A 26,493-nucleotide genomic window follows, 5' to 3' on the forward strand; every position below is an offset into this window, starting at 1 on the left:
GGCTCCGCCCCCGGGTAGGGACCTACACGGCGGGACCAGGACCCGGCGCGGCGCCGCGGCGGCGGCTCGGCCTGGCGGGGACCGGGCGCCCCTCCTCGCACCGGGACCGGCTGGTGAGTGGCCGGGCAGGAGGGCCGGGGCTCCGGGTTCGAATGCGCGGGGCGGGCGGGGGCTAGGCGAGGAGGGGGACGGGACGGCGGCGGGGGCCGCCGAGTCGGGGCGGGACTGGCGTGCGGCCGGCTCCTGCGCGCCCACCCGGCTCCGGGCTCCGCACGGCGGGTGCAGGCTGGTGCGGGGCGGGCGGCGGGCTGGGTACCAGGGGCCATTGGTGCAAAGCGGGGCCGGAGGGCGGGGTAGGGAGCGGGACGGGGTGCGGGGAGCGAGTGCACGGACCCCAGTGCCCCGTGGCGTGGAGTGCGTGCGGCGCCCCTGCCTGCCCGCCTTTGTGCCCACGGGGCCCGCGGGGTCACCCAGGGGCGCCCCGGGCCTGGGTCCGGGTGCGGGCGCCGCCGGGGCCTCCGAGGCCGCCCCTGCGTTTTAAATGATGCATCTCCCGGGAGCGCCTACCGGTCCTGCAGCAGGAAGTGTCGTCAGGAGGCCATTTTTAAAGCCTCCTTCGGCCTGGAGGTGAGCTCTGACGTGTGCTGGCTCCCAGCAGTCCGGGGCGCCCCTCCGTTCGTTCCTCCAGGAGGCCCGGCCGTCTGGCCCCGGAGACCCCGGGGCAGCCCCCTTGTGCCTGTTTGCTGTGGACTCGCCTCGAACCCTGCACCATCGGCGTGAGCGTGCCAACAATAAACTCGAAAACCGACTGGCATTGTCTTTTCTTGGGTGTTTTAGGGTGTGCCCAGGGGCTGGACGGGCTTCTGTTTGGGGGGACCTGGGCATCTTTTGCTGGGGAAGGAGGAGAGAGGATTCCCCCACCCCACTCCGGCCTGCCTGTTTATCTCGGGGTTGCTGGGCAGTTTCAGGCCAGGGAAAAACGACACAGGATGCCAAAAGAACGAGCATTTCTTCACGGGAAGGGGAAAGCAAAGGAGAGAGTGCAACACACCTCAGTTCCTCGCGTATGTCGGGCGTTTAACATACCCCCGACTTCCAAAAACGGGGGAGCGGCCCACCTTTATGAAACGAAATGCGAAATGCTGAGCGTTGTTTAAACACGTCTAAACGGCTAAACTGTGATGGGTTCGAACCCTTCCACATGGAAGGAGAGTCACCTACAATCAGACAGCTTGCTCTCCAGGAAGGGAAGGACTTGCCTGCAGAGGAGCAGACACTGGAGTGTGTGTCTGTCTGAGTCACAGGCCCAGCCCAGCCCCGCCCAGCCCCGCACCCGCCATGGGCTCTTTAGAAACCAGCGTCCTAGAGGCTCTGTAAGTGCTGGGAGGCAAGTAGAATGTTCGGCTTTTTAAACCGCACAAGATCAATGTTTTCTGGGATACAGTTTTTTAAATTTACTTTTTACTTGGGCTCTAAAGAGAAGGAACACGTGTGTGTGTCCAGTCTTGTGCTGATGGCATTTTGAAAACGGACGGAGGAGGAGGTGGAGGAGGGCAGGATTCTGTCTGTTAGGCCTCCTCCCTGGTGCGCGATGCCAGACAAATGTCAATTTTAAAAACCCAGCAGTAGCCACGAAAAAATAAAAACATGTCTGCTTGCTCTTAAGTAAGGGGATCTGGGCCAGCTTTTGTGCAAGAGGAAGAAAAAAGAACATTTTCATGGTCACCATAAAGTCTGGCATTTCTTTCTTTCATTCACTCATTCACTCATTCATTCATTCATCCGGCATGAATTAGGTGTAACGGCCACGCCCTCTGCTGTTGACTATGCCGAACAAGGTCCGTCTTTGCCAGGGAGGTTTTCCGGTCTCAGTTGTTCTCTAGCTGCATGGCCTACAAGGCATTTTCTTTGTTCACAGACCCAGCCAACTGCCATTTCCCGGGTCCGCCCTCCAGCTGGAAGTGGCTAGAGGTCATTTAAACCAGACACTCGTCCTGGGGTGAGGGCGGGGAGGCAGCAGCATCACCTGGGAAGAATTTTAAACCACAGGCGTGAGCCCACCCCAGGCAAAGGGTCATCGGAGCCCTGGGAGGCCTCATTGTCCACCTTAAGCTCCCTCTGCGACTTTGCCCAACACCCCTACTTGAGAAGCACTGTGGGGGCTCACCCCCCTTTTAATGGAAGAAAAGGATCTGGAGAAACCAAGGCTGCACAGGCCTGGGACTTCAACCCAAGTGTCTGGCTTCTGTTGCAGGGCTGTTCGTGCAGGGCTGGCTGCCCCGGGGTCTGAGTGTAGACACCCGTGCCAGGGCCCAGAGGACAGACCGGATGGGCCTGGGTGCCCGAGAAGACAAGCCAGAGCCGCTGCCACCTGCCCAGAAGTCGGAACCGTGGCCAGCACAGCAGATGCTGTGACCTCGGCGCACAGCTCACCCAGCGGGTAGCACGAAGCAAAGGATTCCCATTAGTCACCAGCTCCTTGGCCTTACAAAAGCCACACAGCTTCTCCCGGCCCGTTCTCTTCCCGGAAGCAGGTAATGGAAGGTGTGCTTTGAGGAGGGAATGTATGAATCTGCTCCTGCAGGCACCCTTCTGCATGGCGTAGGCCAAGGCGCTCTGAGGTTGACCGATGCAGCCGGCCACGGAGCGTCCGGATCCGATCACAGGGGGAGCTTTTACTCCTCTCCACCTCCTGTAAAAGGCAGCAGCCCCTGGCAGGTGTGGGGGTCAGGCAGTCCCGGTGCAAGCTCGGTGGGCTCACTGTGGCGGGAACATTGAACTTTCCGAGAGTCTGTTAAGTGGTGACTGTCATTCCGTACTTCACAGAGAGCCTCAGTGATGATATCTCCAAGGTCACGTGGCTAAGCAAGGTATGACCCAGAGTCCACTTGCCTAATCACCTCGTTGCAGTCTGAGGCAGAGGCCTCGTCCTGCCTCCAGGCACCCGCAGGCGGGTCCGGCGTCTGAAAGGCTGCGTAGGATGTTGGCATTCTTGCCGCTCCTGCACGCACCCTGCACCTGTCCTGCCAGGTGCTTGTTCTCAGCCTCGGCTGCCCCCCAGAACCACACCGGGGGCCCAGGCAGCACTCTTTTGGAGCCTCCCAGGTAATTTGGCACACAGTAGGGCGACCGACCATCCCAGGGACCTCTTTAAAAAATGAGTTTCACCTCCTGCACCTATTCTGAAACGTGGTCACCCTGAAGCAGGCAAGGTTTAAGCATCACTGATTTTCGGGGAGGTATTTCTACTGTGTTTGATTATACCTTTTATTAAACTCTTCATTTCCTTCCATGAAATAATTTTTCCTAAAGGCCAAAAAAAAAAAAAAAAAAAATGACAAATACAAAACTGTTATTTCCTTAGAGACCCGAAGTCACTAGTTATATAATAACAGAATTTTGTACTATTCCTTGTAAAGACTACCTTGTTTTATATCTTGTTTTTTTTTTTTTTTTTTAATATATTTTATTGATTTTTTACAGAGAGGAGGAGAGAGGGATAGAGAGCTAGAAACACCGATGAGAGAGAATCATCGATCGGTTGCCTCCTGCACACCCCCCACCGGGGATGTGCCCACAACCAATGTACATGCCCTTGACCGGAATTGAACCTGGGACCTTTCAGTCTGCACACCAATGCTCTACCACTGAGCCAAACCGGCTTCGGCTATATCTTGTATTTTTTAATTCCATCAAGAGCATACTTGCTTCTTAACGTTGATGTTTCCACATATAGGACTCTAAGTTGTAGACTTGAACTCTAGCATTATTCATAGCCTTTTTTTTTTTCTAAAGGTTTCCTGTTAAACTTTCTTTTTAAACTATGAAAACTGTTGTCTGAAGTAGTCTCAGCTGATGTGCTCAACGGCATCAGGTCCAACCCAAAGTAACTCTTTGATAGGCGGTGGGGCTGGGGTGGACCCTCACCCCCTGCTATGGACCTGCCTCCAGACCTCTCTCTCTTCAGCCCCTTTGTTCAGCAGAGTTTCTGCTTCCCTGCTGAGCACTGGACTCTTCTGTGTTCCACGGAGTCTTACAAAAATGTAGATTTCTTTGACAAGACATGGCAGTCAGCAGGTCACCTGCTGTTTGCATAGACACCTGTCCCTCACACCAGCCATGTAAATCAGGCATTCTTTATTCCCAGCTTACACACGAGAAAACTCGGGCTCAGAGGGCATCGCACAGCTATGGAGTCAGAGCCTAGGTTTTGGCCCTTGTTCCTGCCATCCAGGGTCGTTGCTGTCCCTGCTGTTAGTGACACTCGCACCTGGATGGCGGAGGCATCTGAACGGACTCTCTTGTCCGGCCTCCAGCCTCTCGCCCGGTTCTGGGCCCCAAGCAAACCGCACGGTTTCAGAAGGAAAGCTAGGGTCTCCATGGGTGATATTAGTCAGCAGCATTTGGAGAAAAAATTGTCATCAGAACAGCCACCAATTTGTAGTTCAGTCATTTCTAAGTGTAAAGAAAGTTTGGCAAAATGACCGATAACCTAATTGCTGTATTTCCTTCTTTAGATCCATTTACCATTCAGTTCAATTCTGATTCTTTCTAATGATCTGAAGATTTTGCTGAGTGAGGCAAGTTTCTCCCTGAACGCCATCCTACTAGCGCAGTATTATGTTTACACACTTAACGTTGGATCCCTAACGTTGGGACCCCTCCACCCCCTTCCCCAGTCAGGGATTAGCTGTCTACATGCTCTGGACACTGGGGTAGGACGGCCGTCACCAACCAGTGGTGGTCGGGGGTCTGAAAGGTTGGCAGCCGCTGGGGTAGGGAGGTGTACAGACAGAGCAGCAGGCAGAGGAGCAGGCGCAGTTTGTGAGCACCTCTGCCACCAGGCTGAGTGCTTTGCCTACATTACCTAGTTGGTTTCTCTTAATTACCCTTGAAGTTTGGTGCCCTCAAGGCCCGTTTCCTTGCCTGGCGATGCAGAGAGAAGTCACCTGCCTGAGGACCCAGCACAGGGACAGATTCGGGGCGGGGCCTGCAGACCTGCACCTCCATTCCCGTTGCTCTCCATGGGCACACAGCTGCTGCCCCGCCCCCGGGACAGGGCGGCAGGAGCCACAGTGAAAGGCTTTCTGGAAAGAGCTTCCTAAATTTGCTTCTCTGTCCAAAAAGGAAGCAGTTGGCCGACTAATATGGATTCTGGTGGGCATCTCTCTTGAGCAGAAATGTCTATGATACAATTGACGCAATTGGCCAGCTGCTTTTCTTACTGTTCACGTGACCATCCCGCATGGAAACCCAGTTGTTGCTCCAGGGACATGGTGCACAGCTCACGGGCTTGGAGAAGACAAGGCAGTTTAGGAACTGACTTCTGTACAAGTTGTGGTTAGAGCGCCTTCTCTGCAGTGCATCTAAGCACCTGTCTGCCTCTGCCAGGCAGGCTGGAGGGGTGGTTTTGCCCCAGAGGTAAATTCTCTCTTAGGCTGTACAACCAAGCAAATGGCATTAACATTATAAAGTGAGGTTCAGTGTATGTTCTGGAGAGAACCATTGCCTGACAGCTAAGAAGCCTGTTAGCCCCCTTGACAGGTTTTGTGATAGGCATAATTTCATAAAAAGTGGAAAATAATATGTTTAAATGTATTTATTGATTTCAGAGAGGAAGGGAGAGGGAGAGATAGAAACATCAAGGATGAGAAAATCATTGATTGGCTGCCTCCTGCACGCCCCCTACTGGGGACGGAGCCCGCAACCTGGGCATGTGCCCTTGTCCGGAATCGAACTTGGGACCCTTCAGTTCGCACGCCGACGCTCTACCCACTGAGCCAAACTGGCTAGGGCTGGAAAATATTTTTTTTAAATATATTTTATTGATTTTTTACAGAGAGGAAGAGAGAGCTAGAAACGTGGATGAGAGAGAAACATCGACCAGCTGCCTCTTGCACACCCCTTACCGGGGATGTGCCTGCAACCAACGTACATGCCCCTGACCGGAATCGAACTTGGGACCTTTTAGTCCGCAGACCGACGCCCTACCACTGAGCCAAACTGGCTAGGGCTGGAAAATATTTTAAACAGTGTCTGATGTGTGAGGAACTTATCTAAGCCCTTGTAGTCACATGAGCACAGTTCCTTCTCGCAGCGGCCCAGTGGTGGAGGTGCTATTACTGTCTGACCAGGAATGGACAGTCCGCCCAGGCCACCTAGGAACCCGCCGGGCTGGGCGTCAAAGCCTGTAATCTCATTCCAGAATCTGTAGCTTCAAGAGCTGTCTCGCTAGTATTCCTCTAAATCTGAATATTTGAGGTTTGCACTATTGAGAAGCCAAATGCTTCCTTCTCAATAAGGAATGTTATGTACAAAGTACAGTGCTGTATGGTTTTTACAGCCCCCAGTGTCACTGAAGCGGTTCTTACAGTCAGTATCGGTTTTTCACGTGTCCCCACAATAAACCTCTCAGAAACCAGGACAAGGGAGGTCAAAAGGAAGACCCACCAGCAGCAGGTGCTGTGCGTGGGCCTTTCCAGGAAGGGCGGGGCCGTGGGGGGCAGTGCGTGGGTGGCACCGTGTGGCAATGCCACGTTAAAAAGCTCGCTCTGTGCTGTTCAGAAACAGGCAACGTACTCGTAATGTAAAAACCATCTTACTGTGTCAAAAGCTACTTAACACTGGCCTACCTGGTCTGGCTCAGTGGCTAGAGCATTGGCCCCTTGGACTGAAGGGCCCCAGGTTCTATTCCTGTCAAGGACATGCAACTCGGTTGCAGGTTCCCTGGCCCGGGGTGCGTGCAGGAGGCAACCAGTCAGTGTGTCTCTCTCACATCGATGTTTCTATCTGTCTCTTCCTTCCACTCTCTCTAAAATTCAATGGAAAAACACCCTCGGGTGAGGATTAATAACAAAAGAAGTTAATGCTAAGTAGTGTCCATGTTTTGAGAGCCTCCCTAAATTCTCTAAAAGGAGGTTTGTGGTAGTCTGGAAGGCAGGTGGACACGGACAGCGAGGGCGACGTCATTTATTGGTGCCTTCTCCGTACCAGGCACATGGCCCTTTAGCTGCCGGGTTCAGTGCAGTCCTCGGCCGGCTGGGCAGTGAGTTGCCAGGAGGACCAGCCTAGAGTGCTTGCCCGGGAACCCGATAGAGCAGATTTCTGGAGGGGAGGGCGGGGGAGCCCGTTGCCCAGGTGCGCCTGCTGCTGTCCACGAGGAAGTAGCACGGTCAAAGCCTTCCTGTTCTCCCACTTGGCCCCTTCATCTCTGACCAGGGTATTCCAGCCGAGGGCCTCCCCCCTGGACTGGCCACACACGTGGCGAAGGCCACAGAGCACGTCTGCTTGCTGTCAGAGAGCCTGACTCTTCCTCCCGGGCCTAAGGGAAATGCCGGGGGAAACATTGCGTTGCTTGGAGAATGCTGTCATTACCACGCCGACAGCTTCTCCCCTAAACTGGACTTGACAGTCGTAGCCTGAGCTTCCTATGAGCACCTGCTCCTGGGGTTTTTATTTAAAATCACTGCTGGGACGGTTTTGCATAATCACCTCCAAAGGGACCCTGCGTTCCCCCAGCTCTGCGGTGGATCTGCTCATTCTCTGGGTCCTTCCTCTGTCAGCACCTGCTCACTCCTCACTAATGTACATGCTCTCACCGTCCAGTGTCGTGAGGTGGCCGGTCTTTAGTGTTAGGAAGCATGACACCCCCGCGTTTTAAAAGGACCCGAGAGAAAAGGGCAAAACTGTCTTCCGTGGCTTTTGAAGCCTCTTGGTGGCTGAGAAACAGAAAAGGTGCCAACAATCCCGGTTTGGATGAGGCTTCAAACAGGCACCTCGTTACACGATTTCTTTGGGAACTTCTTAGGGTCAGCGTGCCAGGGGTTCGGCTGGAAGAGTTGGGGAGCCAGCTGTGCCAGGCGGGCCTGTTCGTTTCCTCTCCTTTCTGCTGTTTGTCTCTCTCCCTGTCCCTTCTCTGGAAAGAGCAGGGTCCTGAGGCTGGCAGATGAGAAGCGGGCAGATATTTGAGCAGGGCTGGGAACTAAGGGCTGGGTGAGAGGAGGTGTGCGGGGGCACAGCCAGGCTAGGAAGGGAACTAAGTCTTTGGCAGCATCAGCATCGGGATAGAGGGAAGTTACCAGGAGGCTGGATTCGGTCTCATTTAAGGGTCAGTTCTTGACGACGAGAACTACGCGATGATAAAAGTAGCCGCGTGGACAGGAAAGGAGTTTCGTGGCAACCATCAGAGCATCAAGCTCATGGTCAGCTGGTAAAAGTGTTTTGAAGCTGGGTATCCAGCGCTGATGTCCTCATGACGCTTTTCCAGGCTGCTTGTGCAGGCAGGTGCTAGGCCAGATCCAAGCATGCTGGACTTGTTTTCTCTCGACCCTGCAGAGCCTCTCAGACCTTGTATGGCTCCTGGCCTGTCAGTGCCCCGAAGGAGGAGGCCAATCAGAGTGGACACTGCGTGCCCTGAGTGCCGCCCACTCAGAGGGGTGTCCCACACGAGAGGAGCCAGACTTAAGCAGTTCTCCCACGGAGACCTGTCCTCAATTCCAGTTGCCACTGAAAAAATTGAAGCCCAAAGATTTAAGTAGCTTTTTTTTTTTTAAGGTCATAAAAGAAAGGCTTTTAACAGACCCCAAAAACAGACTGGTTTTTGCTCAGTCCTAATTGTGAATTCAGGGGAGGGGTTGATATTTAAACATAACCAACTTTTTATATAAAAGTGGCCACTGTGTTACGTGCACGGCTGCAGCCTGATCCCCCTCCGTGTCCCAGCTGGGCCCTCTGCCCCATCCCTTCGCCCTCAGCAGCCGGAGGCCGGAGCTGAAGTTGCCGTATAGACCATGTCTCATCCCCACTCTGCTCTCTCCCTGGCTCTTTGCCATGCGAGGGAGAGGCCACATCCTCTGAGGCTACTGTAGACCCTGCCTTGGCTAGTCTCCCACTCCCCTGTTTGCCTCCAGTTTCCCTTCGCTTCCCCTCCCGCTGCTTCCCTCCCTGCTCAGCCCCTTCCTGTCCCTCACGTGCTCCAGGCCCACTTCCCACAGACCACTGCTTCTCTGCTCGAGATGCCTTCTCCTCAACAGCCCCATGCTCACTGCCTGGCTGCGCTGGGGTCTCTGCTCAGAAGCCAGCTTATTGGGGGTGGGGAGAGGCTTTGCCAACTCTTCTCCTCCACGCCAGCCCTGAACTTTGTCACAGAGTCACTCCCTCTCCCTCTGCCCGCCTTTATGGTATTTTGTTCCCAATTACTGTCTGACAGGTATACAACCTGCCTCCCCAACCCCTCCCCTCAGGAGGCAGGGACTCATTTGCTTTTGCTCACTGCCCTGCCTGGCACTGTTCTTGTAGAGGCTCAGGAAGATGCGGGAGGAACGAATATCTGTCTGCCCAATACTATCAGTATTGACTTAGAACTCATGGAAGCGAGTGGGGTGTGCGTGAGAGATTGGGTCCACGCAGGTCGTTCAGCTGTAATGCAGAAACGAACGGGTACCCGATCCAAAGCCCCGAGGCACCACTTGAAGACTCGCTTGTCTAAGAGCTGAGTGACAGCGCACTGTCCCAGCAGTCAGTGAGGCCGGTGAGAGTGTACCTGGGACATGGCCAGGATGCCCTCTGCGACACTGAGAAATGATTGTCACTGAGGAAAGGTTCTCTGAGGGGCCTCTGTGCTTTCCTTACTCCTTGTTTATGGCCACAGTTGGTCCAAGGCAGTGGTTGGCAAACTCATTAGTCAACAGAGCCAAATAGCAACAGTCCAATGATTGAAATTTCTTTTGAGAGCCATATTTCTTAAACTTCTTCTAACGCCACTTCTTCAAAATAGACTCGCCCAGCCCGTGGTATTTTGTGGAAGAGCCACATTCAAAGGGCTAAAGAGCCGCATGTGGCTCGCAAGCCACAGTTTGCCGACCACGGGTCTAAGTGATGAGCGTTAGAGACCAATTTGAAAGTATTTGCAGTTTACATTCCTTAATTTGCCAGCTCGGTTGTATTATGTGTTACCATCCATGTGTCTAAGATCCTAGGTTGAGATTGAGCATGCATTCCCAAGGTCACTGAGATGTAGGGTAAGTTTGGAAATAGCTCAGCTAACTCTTAAGTTCACGTGTTCATCATGGTCTGTGGTTTCTCTTTTCCCCTTTAGTGTTGCCTGGAACAGAGAGAATTGGAAGCAGTCATATCTGAGGACCGGGCAGAGATAACTCAGGATGCCCCCCGGAAGGAACCACGCGCCTGCCCATCAGAGCTGGTTGAAGACTGCCCCGGAAGGATTCAGTCACATGAAGTCCGCCTGGATCCCCGTGGGCTGTGCCTGGAAATGCAGCTGAGAAGATGAAGGACATTGGACAGCAGTTATTCAGTTCACAGGTACTCGATGGACATAACTCTCTGACCATGTCGCCTCGACAACCTCATGCTAACAGAGCCACTCGGCCGGACAGACAAGAAGCTCAGGCGGCTTTGTATCAAGGCTCCGAGGCCGAGGCCGCCGTGATGACCTCGGCCATGTGTGTGAAGTGCAAGACCATTCACCAGGTCCCTCTTCGGGATTTGAAAAAGGAGCCGGGGCAGAGCTACCAGGAGGACAGCTTCGTGTGCTTCCAGTGCAGCTTCGGCCTGGCTTCTCCCCACTTTCCCTTCGGGAGCAGCGATCCCAGCGCGACCCACGTAGACTCCGCCGCCAGTCCCGGCAATAACAAATTCAAGGTAAGGAACTTTAAACCGGGCAAGTACTATTGCGACAAGTGTCGCTTCTCCACGAAGGACCCTCTGCAGTATAGGAAGCACATGCTTCAGCACGAAGAGATCAAGTTCATCTGTTCTCACTGCAGCCACATCTCCTACACGAAGGGGGAGTTCCAGAGGCACCTGGTGAAGCACACGGGCATCTTCCCCTACCGGTGCGAGTACTGCGACTACGGCGCTATCCGGAACGACTACATCGTCAAGCACAGGAAGCGAGTCCACGAGAGGGCCGGCGGGAAGCGGCAGCCCAAGGCCGGGGCCAAGCTGGAGCCGAAAAGGACCAGCGTGTCAAGACAGAGCGCGGAGCTCTCCAAAGCCTCCGAGCCGGGCACCGCCCTGCCCAGCAGGCTGTCCGACCAGCTCTCCAGGTTCTCCCTCCAGACGAGCAAAGACCGGGTGCGCAGCATCATGCTCGTCCCCGAGCCGAAGGACCACCAGAAAGACGTGGTGTGCATTCCGAACGGAGGGACCCTGTCGGAGCCGAGCGAGGTCAGCGTGTTAGAGAACAAGAGCGTGGAGGTGGAGGTGCTGTCCCCAGCCTCGGAGCCCGTGCAGCCCGGGATGCCGCTGACTGTGGTGGCGCCAGCGGAGCTCGTGGTCCCCGCCAACTGCTTGGCCCAGCTGATCGACGTGAAGGTCGTCAACGGGACCCAGCAGCTCGTTCTGAAACTGTTCCCTTTGGAAGAAAATAACGGCCTAGAAGCTGGCGGGGGTGACGGAGGTCATGCTGAACGTAGGACTAAAGAGAAGGGTTCGGATGAACGAGGGAAAAGGCTCCCTGCGGAACCAACCAAGGCACTGACGACGGAAGGGGCTGCTGGAGAACCGGGCGGCCTTGATGGCCTTCAGTCAGCTCAGAAGCAAGTTAAGAATGTGAAATGGTCTTACGACGTGTTCATGTCAGATCCTAGTGTGCACCCCTGTGGAGAACCCCTTCTCAAGCCCGCTAGAGTTGAGGATTTGCAGAGAAAGAGTCATATGTATCCACACACAACTGCCCTTCCTCCCGTTGCCTTAGAAGGTCACTCTCCATCCTCTATAGCGAAAAACAGTGTTCTGTGTGGCCTTGGCACTGCCCCCAATCCTTTCCCATATAAAGCTGCTGTTTCTTTTACTGAAGACGGGAGCCATTTGCACAGGGACCCCCAGAAGCTCCTTCCTCTGGCTGCATCACCCACAGCCATTTCCTTCTCTGGAGAAAGGGGATTTTTGCCCGTCAGTAAAAATGACTTGGAATCTAGAAGCGAGATCAGTATTCCTGTGAGAATGGTTCCCTCTTCTAGGAAGCTGAAAGACAACCAGACAGAGGACTCTAAGGCAGTTTCAAATGCAGGCCAGATTTCCTCTCATCGTAAAAGTGAATATTTACACATAAACATAACAGGAGAAGACAGGATCAGATCTCAGCAGCCTGGGGATAAGCTTTTGGAGATAAAGAAATCTGAAAGGACTAATGACTCTTTCAGTGGCCCAGTCATTTCATCAGTATTTTCTCTGAGCTCCGGGTCTGAAGACGTCCCTGAGGGCGTTAAGTGGAACCACTCAACATCCAAAATAAAGTCAATGGAACTCCTGCGCAGAAGGATCGCTCAGTTAATCGAATCCTGTGGCAGGCCTCCCTCTCTGGCTGCCAGTAATGCACACCGTCGTTCCATAGGGCAAGCATCAAAGGGAATTTCCAAAGCTAGTCCTGAAGGTATTCAAGAAATTAACGTGGCATTTACTGGCCCTGGCTATGCCACACACACACTCTCCAAACCTCAGGACCATAGTGGTGTTAGTAGACAGCTTACCCGTCAGCACATATATCCACAGTTTGTAGAAGGCGGCAGTGGGAAAACCGAAAGCCAAGTCGCTAGGAAGGCTCATGTTGCGACTCCAGTGTTGATCCCCAAAGGAGCCGTGTTGAGGGTTCTTAATTCCTCTGAGGACGCCCACATTATAGAGGCTACATGCGAAGCCCCCGTCAGCATCCCGTACAGTGAGACACAGTTAAAACCCATTCCGTTCTGCCCCGTGAAGCAGACGGATTCAGACTTACAGCCTTCAACAAGCGAAAGTGGACCAATAGAAATGTCCCATAACCTCGACACATCTCTCAGGCCTAAACCAAGGAAGGAGAGTGCTGCCGGGAGCACCATCCTGAAAAAAGCTGGCCCCATGCATGGTCCGCCCGGAAGCAGAGAGTTGAGTAAGCAAGGAAAAGTGCCCTGGAGAAGTCTTCCTGTCAATAAAAATAAAACCAAGCAAGTACATTCATCCAAGAAGAAAAGCAAAATGCAGGCCGACCCTGGCCTCAGTCTCAAGGATCCTTCAATTTTCCAGGTTGCAAGACAGCTTCGACTGATAGCCGTGAAACCGGACCAGCTGATTAAATGCCCCCGTCGGAACCAGCCCGTCATTGTGCTGAACCATCCTGACGTTGACTCACCGGAAGTGACCAATGTGATGAAGGTAATAAACAAGTACAAAGGCAATGTCCTCAAGGTCGTCTTATCGGAGAGGACCAGGTGTCAGTTAGGCATCAGACGGCATCACGTTCGGCTGACCTACCAGAACGTGGAGGAAGCCAATCAAATCAAAAGGCAAATGATGTTGAAAATGAAACTTAAAAAAGTCCACAAAAACAACTACCAGGTGGTGGATTCCTTACCTGATGACTCACAGTGTACATTTAAGTGCTGGTTTTGCGGACGGCTGTACGAAGACCAGGAAGAGTGGATGAGTCACGGCCAACGGCATTTGATAGAAGCAACTAGAGATTGGGATGTTCTTTCTTCCAAGGGCAAATAAGTGAAAAATTGGTGTTTGAAGCAAATTTTTTTTTTTTTTTTTTTTTTTTTTTTTTGTTTATTCTGGTTAGGATTGGATTTGTTGTTTTTCCCATCCCTGACTCAGTAGGAGAAATAGAGATTATAGGAATGGAAGGTCCTATAATAGAAATTATAGGACCGTTCATTGTTCAGATCCCTTGTAGGAATGTTGAGAACCAGGTGACTGGTTTCTCCTAATGTATGTATGACTGGAATTCGGAAGGCATTTGAAAGAGTACGCACAAATTTATGTACATGCATTTTTTCTGGAGAGAAGTGAAACTTGCACCAAATTTTCAGTGGGATCTGAGACCTTTCTGTTTAGCAGCCCAGTTTCTGAGTGGAGACAAGCCTCTTGTCATCCAGGGAGAGGGTGAATTTAGAGTGTGTTACACATGCTCATATTCCAGAATGCTACTGATCAGTTAAACCCATGGTGGTGTGCTTATCCACTTTATCTTTGCATTAACTTGTCTCCTGAATATTTGGTACATAACGGAAATTATATTTTCTACTGTTATCTTAAATTTGGTTACAGAAAAGTAGCCATTCTTTTAAATCCCTCCCCCCCCCCCCCATCATCCTCATAAGAGTTCTTTACAGCACAGAACTGTGCTTTTTGGGACTGTTTGAAAGAATGATTGTCAAGTTTTGCCTGAATTTGCTCCTTCCACAGTGTGTGTTAGGGGAGAAAGGAAACATTTTCAAGCTTTTGCATTCTTTTTTGAACATCTCAACTTAGGACAATTATAGAGGGAATGTGCCTTTTTGCAAAATAAAATAGAAATGGTCACAAAGGGGAAATATCTCAAATTAAGTCTTTTGTTTGTCCTTACCCCTCTCATGAGCAAAGTAGCCGGTTAAAAATGTAGCTAGGCGGGCCTCTTACAGCATAGATCACACCTGGGAAGATAATGCAAGGTCAGATTGTGGAGGCAGCTGTGACTTTAAGATGACTGAGAACTAACTCTTTCACTTGGGAACTAACTCTCCATCCATCACACAGGGCTCACAGACACTGCCTTCCACCCCAGGCTGCAGCCTTCTCTCCTTTGCCATTTCTCTTACTCCACAGGGGCCTGTTCAGACAACTCCCCACTCACCGCCCATCCCTTTGCTTTTGTGCCTTTGAGGCCCCTTAAAAGCTGACCCTCGTGAAAATACTAAAAATGGGCATGAATCAACAAAATGCAAGTGTCCCATCATCTTTGTTAAGATTATAGGAATGCTATCCCGGGTCTTCATTGACAGGAACAGTGTGCTTCTAACTGACCGTTACCATGGTCATGCTTTCCCCATTGCTCCCCTCTCCATCGCCAGGTGTCAAGACCGGTGCTGAGCTGACAGCACCTTCGTGGGCATCAGAAACAGCCCGCCCTCTGCCGCTGGGGCTTCTTGGGCAATACTCAGTTGGCAGATGAAGCTTGAACTGCATCTTAACCCTTCCTTGCCCACTCCGCTGGGCCCCAGCCATCCTGCAGACGGCGAATGGCTCAGACACACGGCAGCCCGGCCCTTCAGTGGTTCTCCCGGTAGGCATTCAGGCCGGTGCTGCAGGGAATGCCACTGGGGCTGTCGCAGGTGAAGATGCGAGAGAGATTCCTGATGATTGGGTAGTCAGATGAATATTTCTTTTTCCCCACAGGGAAAGTCTTAGATTACCTCTGATTGGGGGGTGGAGGGGGTATTGCAGTTCTTCTGTGTCATTGTTTCTCATGACAGTAGTTAACATGTCTTATATGTAATTTGGGACATGATCCCTGAGTTTGTTCATTGGTTAATTTTTGTTGAAATTTGGATTGTTTATGTGTATATATATGTGTATGTACACATATCAGTATTTTTTACCATATGAAAACTAATGACTAATTTTCTGATTTCCTATTTTATAATGAAATTAGGTGGTTTGGAAAAATATAAAATGTTTTATATTCTAGAAATAACTTATTTTGGAAGTACCTTTTGATAATGGTCTGATCACACTCAGAGCAATGGAAGCACAGTGGAGAGTGGGTCGGATTCGTGGGAACAAACGAAGTGGCACCCCGGCGACCATTCCATCACAGGCCTCGGTCCGCGCATTTCCAGTCGGGGCGTTGAGCAGCGGAGCTGCCTGCCTCGCTGCGTGCAGAGACCAGGCGCAGGTTTGCCCGTGCGTGGGTCCAAGCCCCTCCGCCGTGAAAGGAGCCTCCCGAGGCACTCAAAGAAGAGAAGGCTGCGATTCTTCCTCCTCCTATACCTCACTACACAGTCGCGTCTTTCTGGAAGCGCAGACTGGCCTTTCGGGAGAGAGAGCCATGAATTGGGTCAGTGTTAAGTGTCAACATGAAGTATTCACACTTTGCAGCATCAGCCCTTTGGCAAGTATTACCTAAAGCAGCTTACACCCCTGTACAGAGCTCCCTTCCGTGAGGGGGTTCAGAATCAGAAAGGCTCCTGGGAGTCGTAAAAAGTGAGGCCGAAAGGCTGGCTGTCCTCCCCATGTGAAGAGCCTGAGGAAGTAGCTCGTTAGTGTGTAGGTAAGTGTCATGAAATGCACTGTCCTGTCATTTCTAACGAGATTGGAGCAGGGAGCAGAACTGGGCTGAGGATTTGTGTGCTCTTTCTTGCCATGATTTTGAAGGACCTTTCACGAAACTTGACTCATAGTACTTACCAAGGACATCATTTTACCCTTCTTGTTAACCCATTTTCTTTTGGGGGGCAGAGATGAGATGATCTTATATTTATGATATGACAGAGAAAGTTGTTCGTTTTTTCTAATGACTTCATAGATTCTATTTTACTCACATTCCCACCCCACCCCCCCCAGCCCCAAACAATGTTGTGAGCCCCTGTTCTGGGCCAGGTGCTGTTGAACTAAATGGAACGCAATGTATTACCCCTCGAAAGCCCCTGCCTCCTGCTCTGGGACCCCCTGTAGAAGCCGTCCCCAGACGTGAAGGGGTGACGCTGCCCTGCCTGTCGAAGACGGCGTGAACCTGTGAGCATCAACGTGAGAAAAAAGAAAACCTTGCCTAGCCCGTTCCAAGCACCTAGAGGTTCTGTGTTCACAGTGTGTGCTGCTGCGCTTCGGAAACGTTTATATAGAGATTTAGAAGTTGGAGTAAATTTTGTTAAATAAAGCAACTGTCAACATTTCTCTGCCCTTTCATTTCAAATGTTTCTTCCTTGCACAGCCTGCCTGCGCGCAGTACATTTCTGACCCAAGTGCAGTCCAGGCAGCATCACCGTACACAGCGCAGGGACCGTGCTTCCCCCCGGGGTCTGTTCTGCATTCCATGTCCTGCTGGTTAGCTATGCACCCTGAGAGGAGGCCAAGTGACTTGTTTTTATTAAATATGTTTTTATTGATTTCAGAGAAGGGAGAGAGAGAGAGAAACATCAATGAGAGAGAATCATTGATTGGCTGCCTCCTGCACATCCCCTACTGGGGACTGAGCCTGCAACCCAGGCATGTGCCCTTGACTGGAATCAATCCTGGGACCCTTCAGTCGGCAGGCCGATGCTCTATCCACTGAGCCACACCAGCTAGGAACCCGTGTATGTTTTTGTTTTGCTCTGGCTGAAATCGGCAAGGTGCTGATGTGGGCAGCAGTGTTAATCTTCCCACCATGGTCAGTGGCCTCCTGGGAGAATGTACAGCCACTTAACCTGCACAGCTCTCCGCGGGGAGGGTTCCTGGGTGGGAGTGCTAACGCCACTGAGAAGCCTCGGGACCACACTTCCATGGGGAGAAGGGGTGTGAGGATGTTTGGGGAGGGCTTCATTCCCTCTCTCTCCCAGCATCCAAGCAGGTCAAAAGGGAAAAGAGACTTGAACTTGCTTTGACCCTGAGGTGGACAAAGAGGAGATGGCAGTTGCTTCAGGGCAGCAGTTTGGTTGATGGTTATCCCAATTGCAGAGCTTATTGTCCTCTAACCCTCCAGAAGGAGGCTCCTAAGTTGCCCCTGGTTATTTAGGGGCCAGGAGAGATCAACAGGCAGTGAAGGTCTGAAGGGGGTGTGTAAGCCTGGGCCACCAGGACGACTACCAGGGAACAGAAGCGGGGACTTGGGCAGAAACTGACTTCCAAGGCCATAGAGTTAGGAAGGGGCAGTCATTCATTCACATTTTATCGGTGAGAAAACTGCTGCTCAGAAAGGTTACAGATGCCCATTCACAGGCTGAGGGGCAGAGGAGCAGGAAGCACCCGGAACCCCTCCTTCTGTAGCGCTGTTTTGCAACAGACAGAGCCTTCTGCGGCCTCAGGCTCTCAGCGTGACTTGCCTTAAGGCTGCAGCTGGTATCAGGCATGCTGGTTGGGCCCAGATGCCTTGGTGAGGATTTTGGACTCAGTCTGGCGCAGTGCAGTCCAATAGAGAGGATGTGAGCCGTGTCTGTCATCTTCACTTTTTCAGTAATGACATTCCAAAGCATAGAAAGAGATGAAATTAAATATATGTGACCCAAGACATCTACAGTATTATTGACATGTTTTTATGGGGGAAATGGTGTCATTTATGTCTGTGTCTCTAAAACTGGGGCAGACTAGGTTTCACTAACTCTTGTTTAGGGAATGCCAAGTCTGCATTCGTCTTCTCATTCCCAGCAGTTCTAGTTCTAGGTCTGTCCCCTGGAGAGCCGTTACACCTGCGACTTTGAGACTATTTTGCAACAATCTTAGTTGGTCAGCCAAATGTTTACTTCTCATTCACAAGGCATGTGCACAGTCTGGCAGGGAGCGCCTCTGACGCAGGGAAGGGGTGTCTTATAGCTGAGCCATCTGAACACCTGGGCTTCATCACCCCAGCAGAGAAGGAGCAGGAGGAGGGGACGTTGCACAGGTGGAGAAACAACCCAGTGTCCAAAGAGGCCACAGCCGTCCAAGGGGCTCTGCAGCCCGTCCGTGTGCAGAGGAAAGGGCAGCAAATGGACCACTGATGACCGCTGACCGCATTCACGGCGATGCTGGGAGTGTGAATGTAGTCACCTGCGTGGAAAGCAGCTCGCCAGCCTGGTGGCTGGGAAATAAGACCGTCGTCCGAGAGCCAGTGAAGATACGGAGAAACAGAAACGTCAATATACTATTTGGCAATAAATATTGAACCTGCCGAAACCGGTTTGGCTCAGTGGATAGAGCGTCGGCCTGTGGACTGAAGGATTCTGGGTTTGATTCTGGTCAAGGGCATGTACCTTGGTTGCAGGCACATCTCCAGTAGGGGGTGTGCAGGAGGCAGCAGATTGATGTCTCTCTCTCATTGATGTTTCTAATTTTCTATCCCTCTCCCTTCCTCTCTGTAAAAAAAACAATATATTTTTTAAAATATATATTGAACCAGGATGAAGCACTGTATTATTTCCATTTCATTCCCCGATTCCTAGTGGGATGGTGTACTTTTGCACATTGGACATTTTCATTTTCTGTGCATGGCTGCTGGTATTTTGTACATTACTATTGAACTACTTATTTTAAACTTTAGGTTTTGGGGCTTTTTGTGCTTTATTTTCGAAATCCTTCCCTACATCTAGGTCACAAAGAGATCCTTTTATGTTAAATTTTGTATTAAAAATGAACTTCCATAGAACAGTGGGCGCCATCATAAAACACAAGCTGTCAGTTATAGGCGTTTCAAAAAGATTTCTGGGTCCAAAGTTGTTTAATATGAAAAATACCTAAATCATATTAGATGTATATCCTCACAGTCAGCCCAGGAGTTCACTCGGTTGTGCTAACACCCATTTGTGGAGAGTCCATGCTTTTCTCCCTGGTTCCGGCTTCCATGTGTGAGTAGACCTATGGCTGAGTCTCTGTGCTGCTGAGCTAGGCTGTTTATTATGATTCTTCTTCAAACTTCATTCTTTATTAAATTGTTGATGATATTACACCTGTTGCCCACTTTTCCCTCTTCACCCCCCTGTACCCTGCCCCAACCCAGGCCTCACCACACTGTTGTCTGTGTCCATGCATATATGTTCTTATGCATATATGTTCTTCAGATAATCTCTTCCTGTCTCCCCCTCCCTCCCTTTCCTCTGAAGTCTGTCAATCTCTGGACCTATTTTGTTCAGTTTATTTTGTTCATTAGATTGCACATATAAGTGAGATCATGTGATACTTATCTCTCTCTGGTTTATTTCTCTTAGCATAATACTCTCCAGGTCCATCCATGCTGTCACAAAGGGTAAGAGATCCTTCTTTTTTACAGCTGCATAATATTACATTGTGTAAATGTACCACAGCTTTTTATCCACTCCTCTACCGATGGGCACTTGAGCTGTTTCCAGATCTTAGCTACTGTAAATTGTGCTGCTATAAGCATAGGGTGCATAAATTCTTTCTGATTGGTGTTTTGGGATTCTTAGGATATATTCCCAGAAGAGGGATTACTAAAAAGTCAAAAGGCAGTTCCATTCTTTCTTCCTTTCTTCCATTCATCCTTTCTTTTTGGAAACTCCATACTGTTCTCCATAGTAGCTGCACCAATCTGCATTCCTACCAGCAGTGTACCCAGATTCCCTTTTCTCTGCATCCTTGCCAGCACTTGCTGTCTGTTGCTTTGCTGATGGTAGCCATTCTGACAGGTGTGAGTTGGTACTTTATTGTTTTAATTTGCGTCTTTCTAGTGATCAGCGACATTGAGCACTTTTTCATGTGCCTGCTGGCCATCTGAATGTCCACTTTGGAGAAGTGTCTATTCAGGTCTTTTGCCCACTTATAAATTGGATTGTCTTGCTGGTGTTGGGTTGTATGAGTTCTTTGTATCTCCTGGAGTGACCAAACAATGACAAAACTGGCATTCCTTAAACTTATATCGATAGAATGCCAGCCTCAGACCAAAAACGTACCCGTAGTTTTCTCTACATGCCAGACTGCCCAGTCCATGGTTGGGCTGAGATTTGCTCTGTAAGCTGCATGCACAAATCCCTTTCCCCTGAGAAGCAGCAGTTGTGTCTAGAAGTCTTGTCAGAACATGCTCTGCAGCTCAAGGTGCTCCTGCCCAGAAAGACCTGAAGGTGAACTCTTCCCACCCGAGACCTACGAACAAGCTGATTGGGCCATTTGGGCTGACTGAACCCTCGGCACAGCAGTTAGCATCCAACCCATAGGGGCATCAATCCCTCAAAAGAAACAGTACCCCAGTAAAAAGGAAGCTTTAGAGGGAATTCAACCAGTATTGCAGAGATTCTTAAAATCAGGATTAATTCATTCAGGCCAGTCTCTTTCTAACACTCCCATTTTGCCAGTCAAGAAGCTCCCATCAGATTAATACCAATGTGTACAGGTTCTCAGGGTCATAAATGACGTTGTCCAGGACATCATCCTACAGCGCCCAACCCTCGTAGTTTGTTGACCACGAGGCCCGGGGACGGCAAATACTTTTCAGTCCTAGACATAAAGGATGCTTTTTTCTGTGTCCCAATAGATGAACAGGCTCAACTATTTGCCTTTGAATGGCAGGACCCAGAACTAAAGCCTCGCTCCAATGCAGTTGGACAGTGTTGCCCATGGCTTTAGGATTCCCCTACCACAATGAAGGACTTGTATGCATGCATTTAAGCATAACCAATGGATGCAAGACACTGGGGGGTGAGGGCATGTATGAGAGTGGGGGATAGTGCAATGGGAAGAAGTGTACACATGTAATACCTTAATAAAAAAAATTGGGGGGAGGATTTCCCTCCATATTTGGGAAATATTAATAGAAGATTTAAGGGATATTCAATTGAAATCGGGAATCCTTGAATGGACAAGAGACTGCAAGGTAGCATTTGACACCTTGAGGGGAAAACTCATTTTTGCTCCCAACTAGGATTGCCCAATTTACAGAAATCTTTCAAATTATACATTCATGAAAGGCAAGGACTTGGACCTGGGATGCTAATCCAGACCCTGGGAAATACCCCGCAACCCATAGCCTCTCTCTCTCAAAGAAACGAGATCATAGGACCAAAGAATGGCTCCATGCTTCTGGGCAATAGTAGCTAGCTGCCTGAGGTTTCTTACAGGAAACAGAGAAATGCACTCTGGGGCAACTTGCTTCAGTGTTTGTACCACTCTGATTCGCAACCCTATCGGAACAGAAAGGAGGGCATCAGCTGGCAGCAGGGCACATGGGAAAACATCAGGCCGCTCTATTAGACAACCCAAATGTTACCTTACAAAACACCTCTAACCGAGACCCAGCCATCCTACTTCTGGACTCAGCGGGAAGCTCAGACCTCCAACACTTGCTCAGAAGTCATTGGCAAAGTGTAGTCCAGCTACCAGACCTGTTAAACCAGTGCTGACAGAGCCTGGCTGGAATTCCATATGGACAGGAGCAGCTTCATGGGCGAGGGACGTGGCAGTCACCACAGACAAGGAAATAGGAGCCTAGGACCGCGCTGTAGGGACTTTGGCACAAAAGGCTGAACTGACAGCCCTCACAAGAGCCTTGGAATGATCCCAGGGAAAGAATGTTAGCATCCATACTGACCCTAAATATCCCTTCCAGGCAGCCCATGCCCCTGGGGCAATATGGAAAGAAAGGATTCTTACCCTGAGGGAATAAGTGTATCAAGCATTCAAAAAGAGATTTTAAAATGCTTGAGGTAGTGAATCTATTGAACCAGATTGCCATAATGCCCTGCCTGGGACACCGGGGTGAGTACCAAAGAAGCCAGGGAAACCAAACGGCTAATAAAGCAGCAAGACAACCGCCTGAGGATCATCACTTCTTGGGGCTTTAATTGCCCACCTGGACTTGTCGAGAATTAAACCCCATCGCACAGACCCAGAGGAGGAGGAGGCCCATGAACGGGGATTCCTAACACTGACCCTCATTCCATGTGGATCAACACTCAAGGTGTGACCTTGCTCCCTGAAGCTCTAGTACATTCCATCCCAGAACACCTATAGGAAGGGACCCGTTATGAAAGAGAAGCTTTAGTGGACCTCATTCGACCACATTTGAAGGGCCCTCATTTACAAAGGGCCATCCAGAAGATCCCCCAAGCCTGTCAGATACGCCCCAAAAACAATCCTAACACAGAATGTGCCCAACAGAAAAAGGGAGGACAATAGAAAGGATGGATGCCCGTTTGAGAACTGGCAAGTTGACTTTACACAGATGCCTAAAAACATAAGAAACTTTAAACTTTTACTCGTTTTTGTAGACACCTTTTCTGGATGGGCAGAGGCCTACCCCACTAGAACTGAGAAGGCAAATGAGTGAGCAAACTTCCACCCAAAGAAATAATCCCTAGGATAGGACTTCCTTACACCATTCAACTTGACAAAGGACCACCATTCACTTCGGAAATCTCCCAGGAGATAGTTCAGGCACTACAGATTCAATGGAAACTACATGCATCTTGGAGACCCTGTTCTACAGGGAAGTCTGAGAATACGAACCATTCAATAACAACCTTAGCAAAATATGCCAGAGCAGAGCGAGGAGCTGTGGGACTGGAGGTTTAATTGACTTGAAATAATGGGTGAAGCTAGACTAAGCTTTGAACAAAGAAAACGTATCCACCAGATTTTTCATGGAGGCACGAAAGAGATGAAGTTCACGCACAAAACCACAGGCGCCGAGGAGCTGCGGGCACAAGTGCCAACACAATGACTCGACAGGCGCCGTACCACGGCTTCACGCTATCAGCAGGCAGGGACCAGGCGGTCACCAATAGACACGGGCATTGCCAAAAAAGCACCCATGGATGTGAGGGCGATCTGGCTGCGACATCTGTCACCCCATTGATCGCCAGGGTTGATTCAGCTGATCTGGCTGGCTAGGCGGGTGTCCCCCTCCTCCCTCACCGATCCATGTGCGTCCCTCCCAAAACTGCGCACTTGGTGGAAGAGGACGACTTTCCCCCAAGAGGAGAGGACTGGTCTTTGGTCAAGGGTATACGAGTAGCTGCGCTCCCCTGCTAGAACCTCCAAACAAGCTCTCAAAAAAGCACTCATTTCTGCAGATGCTTTTAAATCTTGAAAATGAACTGTACGTTAATTAACATTTTGGGCATATTTGTATATGTTTTTAAAAATATGCTAGGAAATACATTTGAAATGCCACCCAGACATTCCCTATTGCCCTGCTCTGGATTAGGGTAACACCCTGAAGTGGGCTGAAATGAAGCCCTTTTGGAATAATTTATGGGAGAGCCTTTCAAGTTTCTGTTTCAGAAACACTCCCTTGAGATGTAGAACATGAGTCAAAAAATCAAACAATACTAGTATATACAACAATGAGGGCAAACACTGACAACTCCACACAACTTTGCTCATTGCAGGCTCATCCACCTCCCCGTCACTACAGGTCAGCCTCTGGCTGGAACAAGACTTACTAAAGACCTGGAAGACTCAAGTTCCTGAACAGCAGGTAGCCAAGCAATGGACTGGTCCCTGTGCCATCCTGCCGACAACACACTTCCCTAAAGCTCAAATCTGGCTGCTGCTGTGGATACACAAAGCCCCACTCAGGATTAGGTCATGGGGATCCGTTAGCCTCTGCAGGTTCTGATGTCACTACAATTCCCCCTGCACTAGTAGGCATGCCCCTCACTAGATACTTGATTGCTTGTCTACACAACAGCTCTCACTTTGAAAGCCCATTGGCAGCACCACCTCTTGAAATATGAAGCGGGGTATCAGCTTCGCTTGTTCAGCGATCGCATCCTCTAGGTACCCCTCTGCTGCCTTCCGAAGACAGCACCCTCCTCCCTCCTGGAAAGGCTTCCCTCCTTTCCTGACCCCTTCTTCCTTGAGTAGATAGAAGAATCTCTGGACCCGGGGATCGGTGAGACTATGCTCCTTGACAGCAGGAAGAGTCTACAAATGAGACCTTCATCCATTCACCCTTACAAGGGGATCTTTATAACCATCATTCATGAGTCATACAAAATTATCAACTTAAATATTAACCTGCTATATTTGGTCAAACATTTAATCCACTCACCCATAATGCCGTGGCAGGGCTAGACCAAATGATTTTATATGGTGCGTGGGCCAGACATTCCCCACCCCTGTCCTAGGCAGTCAGAGCGCCAGGAGTCCTCCACACTGGCTAAAATGGTGCCTGAGTGCGCCGAAATTGGAAAGATGAATGGACAATACCCAAGAACACCAAAATCTATCCCCTATTGGACAGGGGAGAAACCCTCCCCTCCCTCTCCCTATAAGAACGGGCTTGAGCAGGAAGGGGAGCTGGTCTTTGAGACAGGAGCTCAGCATTCTCCCAGGTCATGCGGGCGGTGTGCACGGGGGCATTCTTCCTTAATAATTGTCAGCTGAACACAAGGAGACAGGCAAAGTCTAGTCTTGGTTACACATCTTATCAAAAAGGCAGACGTGTTCTCAGTGTTGACTCTTATCTTTGCCCAGGTGTCGGGAAGTGGGTTTTGATATGTAAATCCAGTCTAGCACAGGGAATGAGGGAATGAATATGGGAATGGGGGAATGGATATGACCCGGGCCCACCCAAGCTCCTTTAAGTTTTTTGTGAAAGCTTCCTGGTATTTGGGGTATAAAATGAACAGGCTGCATCCGCTCTGGGTCACTGTCCTCGCCATCAGAAGAGGACAGCAGTCCACCCGGTCCCAGCTTTTTCCTTCTATCTGTGTCTTTCTTTTCTCAATCCCCAGCCGCTCCTACTCAGGAATTGGACCCACTCTCTAGCCCCGCTGGACGTGGAAAGAGAAATATTTACATCTAGGAGCTGAAGGAAACCTCTTTCCTTTTGCATCTGCCTCAGGAGTTTGGCTTTCCCTGCAGTAGGCAGCCGAACTGCGTTTTTCCGTGCAAGTCATACTGAGAGATCCTCCTCCCTTGCTCCAACTGATGGATGAAGTATGATGTAATCTGCACCTGTGGCCTGGACATTCCTGAGCACCTAACCAGGCACCTTATATGGACTGTACATCAAACCAATCAGCACCTGCCAAATACCCTAAACCCTTGATTCCTAAGTGCCTAATCATGTGATTTATAAGAAACCACCAATCAGTGCTTGCCGAGTACCCTAAGCTCCACCCCTCCCCATTCCTCCCCTCTAAAGGCATGCTCCCCTCTGCATGTGTTGCTACTCTCCCCTTGCAAGACAGCCCGGCAGGGGTCCTTCTCCTCGAATGAAGCCTGTGGTCCTGGTTCTCGGCCCTCTGTCTCATCTTTCACATACCAGTCAGAATAATCAGCTTACAAAACTCAAACTTGCAGTGGTTTAAATTTAGTGGTAATGTCTGTATCCCCATGTGTCAGGCCCTTTCAGTTGGGCAGCACTCCTGCCAATCTTACTTTGGGGGCCACATTTCAGATGATAGGGTACCCATGTGCCCTGCTGTCCACCGATGCCCTCCTTTCTATTCCAACAGGGCTGAGAATCGGAGTGGTACAACAGAGAAGAGAGGGCTGGAGGGGCAGGGAGGGCTGGCTCCTAATGGCCACAGCTGGGAGGTGACATATGCCATGTCCCCAGCAGCCTGTTGGCTGGAGTTAGTTGAATAGCTTCAACTGCAGGAGATTGGGACATGTAGGGGAAGCACATGGGACATTTGATAAACAACTTGCCAAAAGAACTATGATTCTGAGCAGGTACCTCCCTCTCTCTGTGCCCAAATGTATTGATTACTAGCCTCAGTGTTACAGCATCAGCATCGCCGGATATTTTGCCCTTTGCACTCCACTGTCCCCTCTCAGGGGACATCGGAATCCTAGCATATCACTCGGATGTCCCCTCTCAGGGGACATTGCAGTTTATTAGTGATTACGGGGAATTGAGTTAATTCAATGCACGTTTCGCAAAGTAGCGTCGAGTAGCTGGTAGCCAATGTCCAGAATGGTTCAGAGTAGCTGGTGGCCAATGTCCAGAATGGTTCGGAGTGCAAAGGGTTTGTAAGAACTACAGTCTCTGGTCCCTTCGCTCACCTCCTGGATTAGAACCTGCACATCTCCGAGTGACCTGTATGCACAGGACAACGTGAGAAGCACTGGCCTAAAACACTACTTCATCAGTCCCTT

The 26,493-nt window shown here is 50.5% G+C and overlaps 1 protein-coding gene and 1 pseudogene across 2 annotated transcripts; both read left to right on the top strand.

The window, feature by feature from the left end:
• Positions 1–16,651, top strand: ZNF518B (zinc finger protein 518B). Of its 2 annotated transcripts, XM_045574113.1 has the most exons (3): positions 1–113; positions 2,255–2,534; positions 10,097–16,651. In XM_045574113.1, exon 3 carries the CDS (start codon positions 10,285–10,287, stop codon positions 13,489–13,491), a length of 3,207 nt encoding a protein of 1,068 aa, XP_045430069.1. In that variant the 5' UTR covers positions 1–113; positions 2,255–2,534; positions 10,097–10,284; the 3' UTR covers positions 13,492–16,651. The 2 variants fall into 2 exon arrangements, with proteins under 2 accessions (XP_045430069.1, XP_036276347.1); XM_036420454.2 differs by lacking the exon at positions 2,255–2,534 and having other exon boundaries at positions 28–113.
• LOC118708913 overlaps positions 14,539–26,493 on the top strand; it is a 21,984-nt pseudogene continuing 10,029 nt past the window's right edge.

The sequence above is a fragment of the Pipistrellus kuhlii genome, unplaced genomic scaffold, assembly GCF_014108245.1.
Source record: "Pipistrellus kuhlii isolate mPipKuh1 unplaced genomic scaffold, mPipKuh1.p scaffold_m20_p_1, whole genome shotgun sequence".
Taxonomy (NCBI): Eukaryota; Metazoa; Chordata; class Mammalia; order Chiroptera; family Vespertilionidae; genus Pipistrellus; species Pipistrellus kuhlii.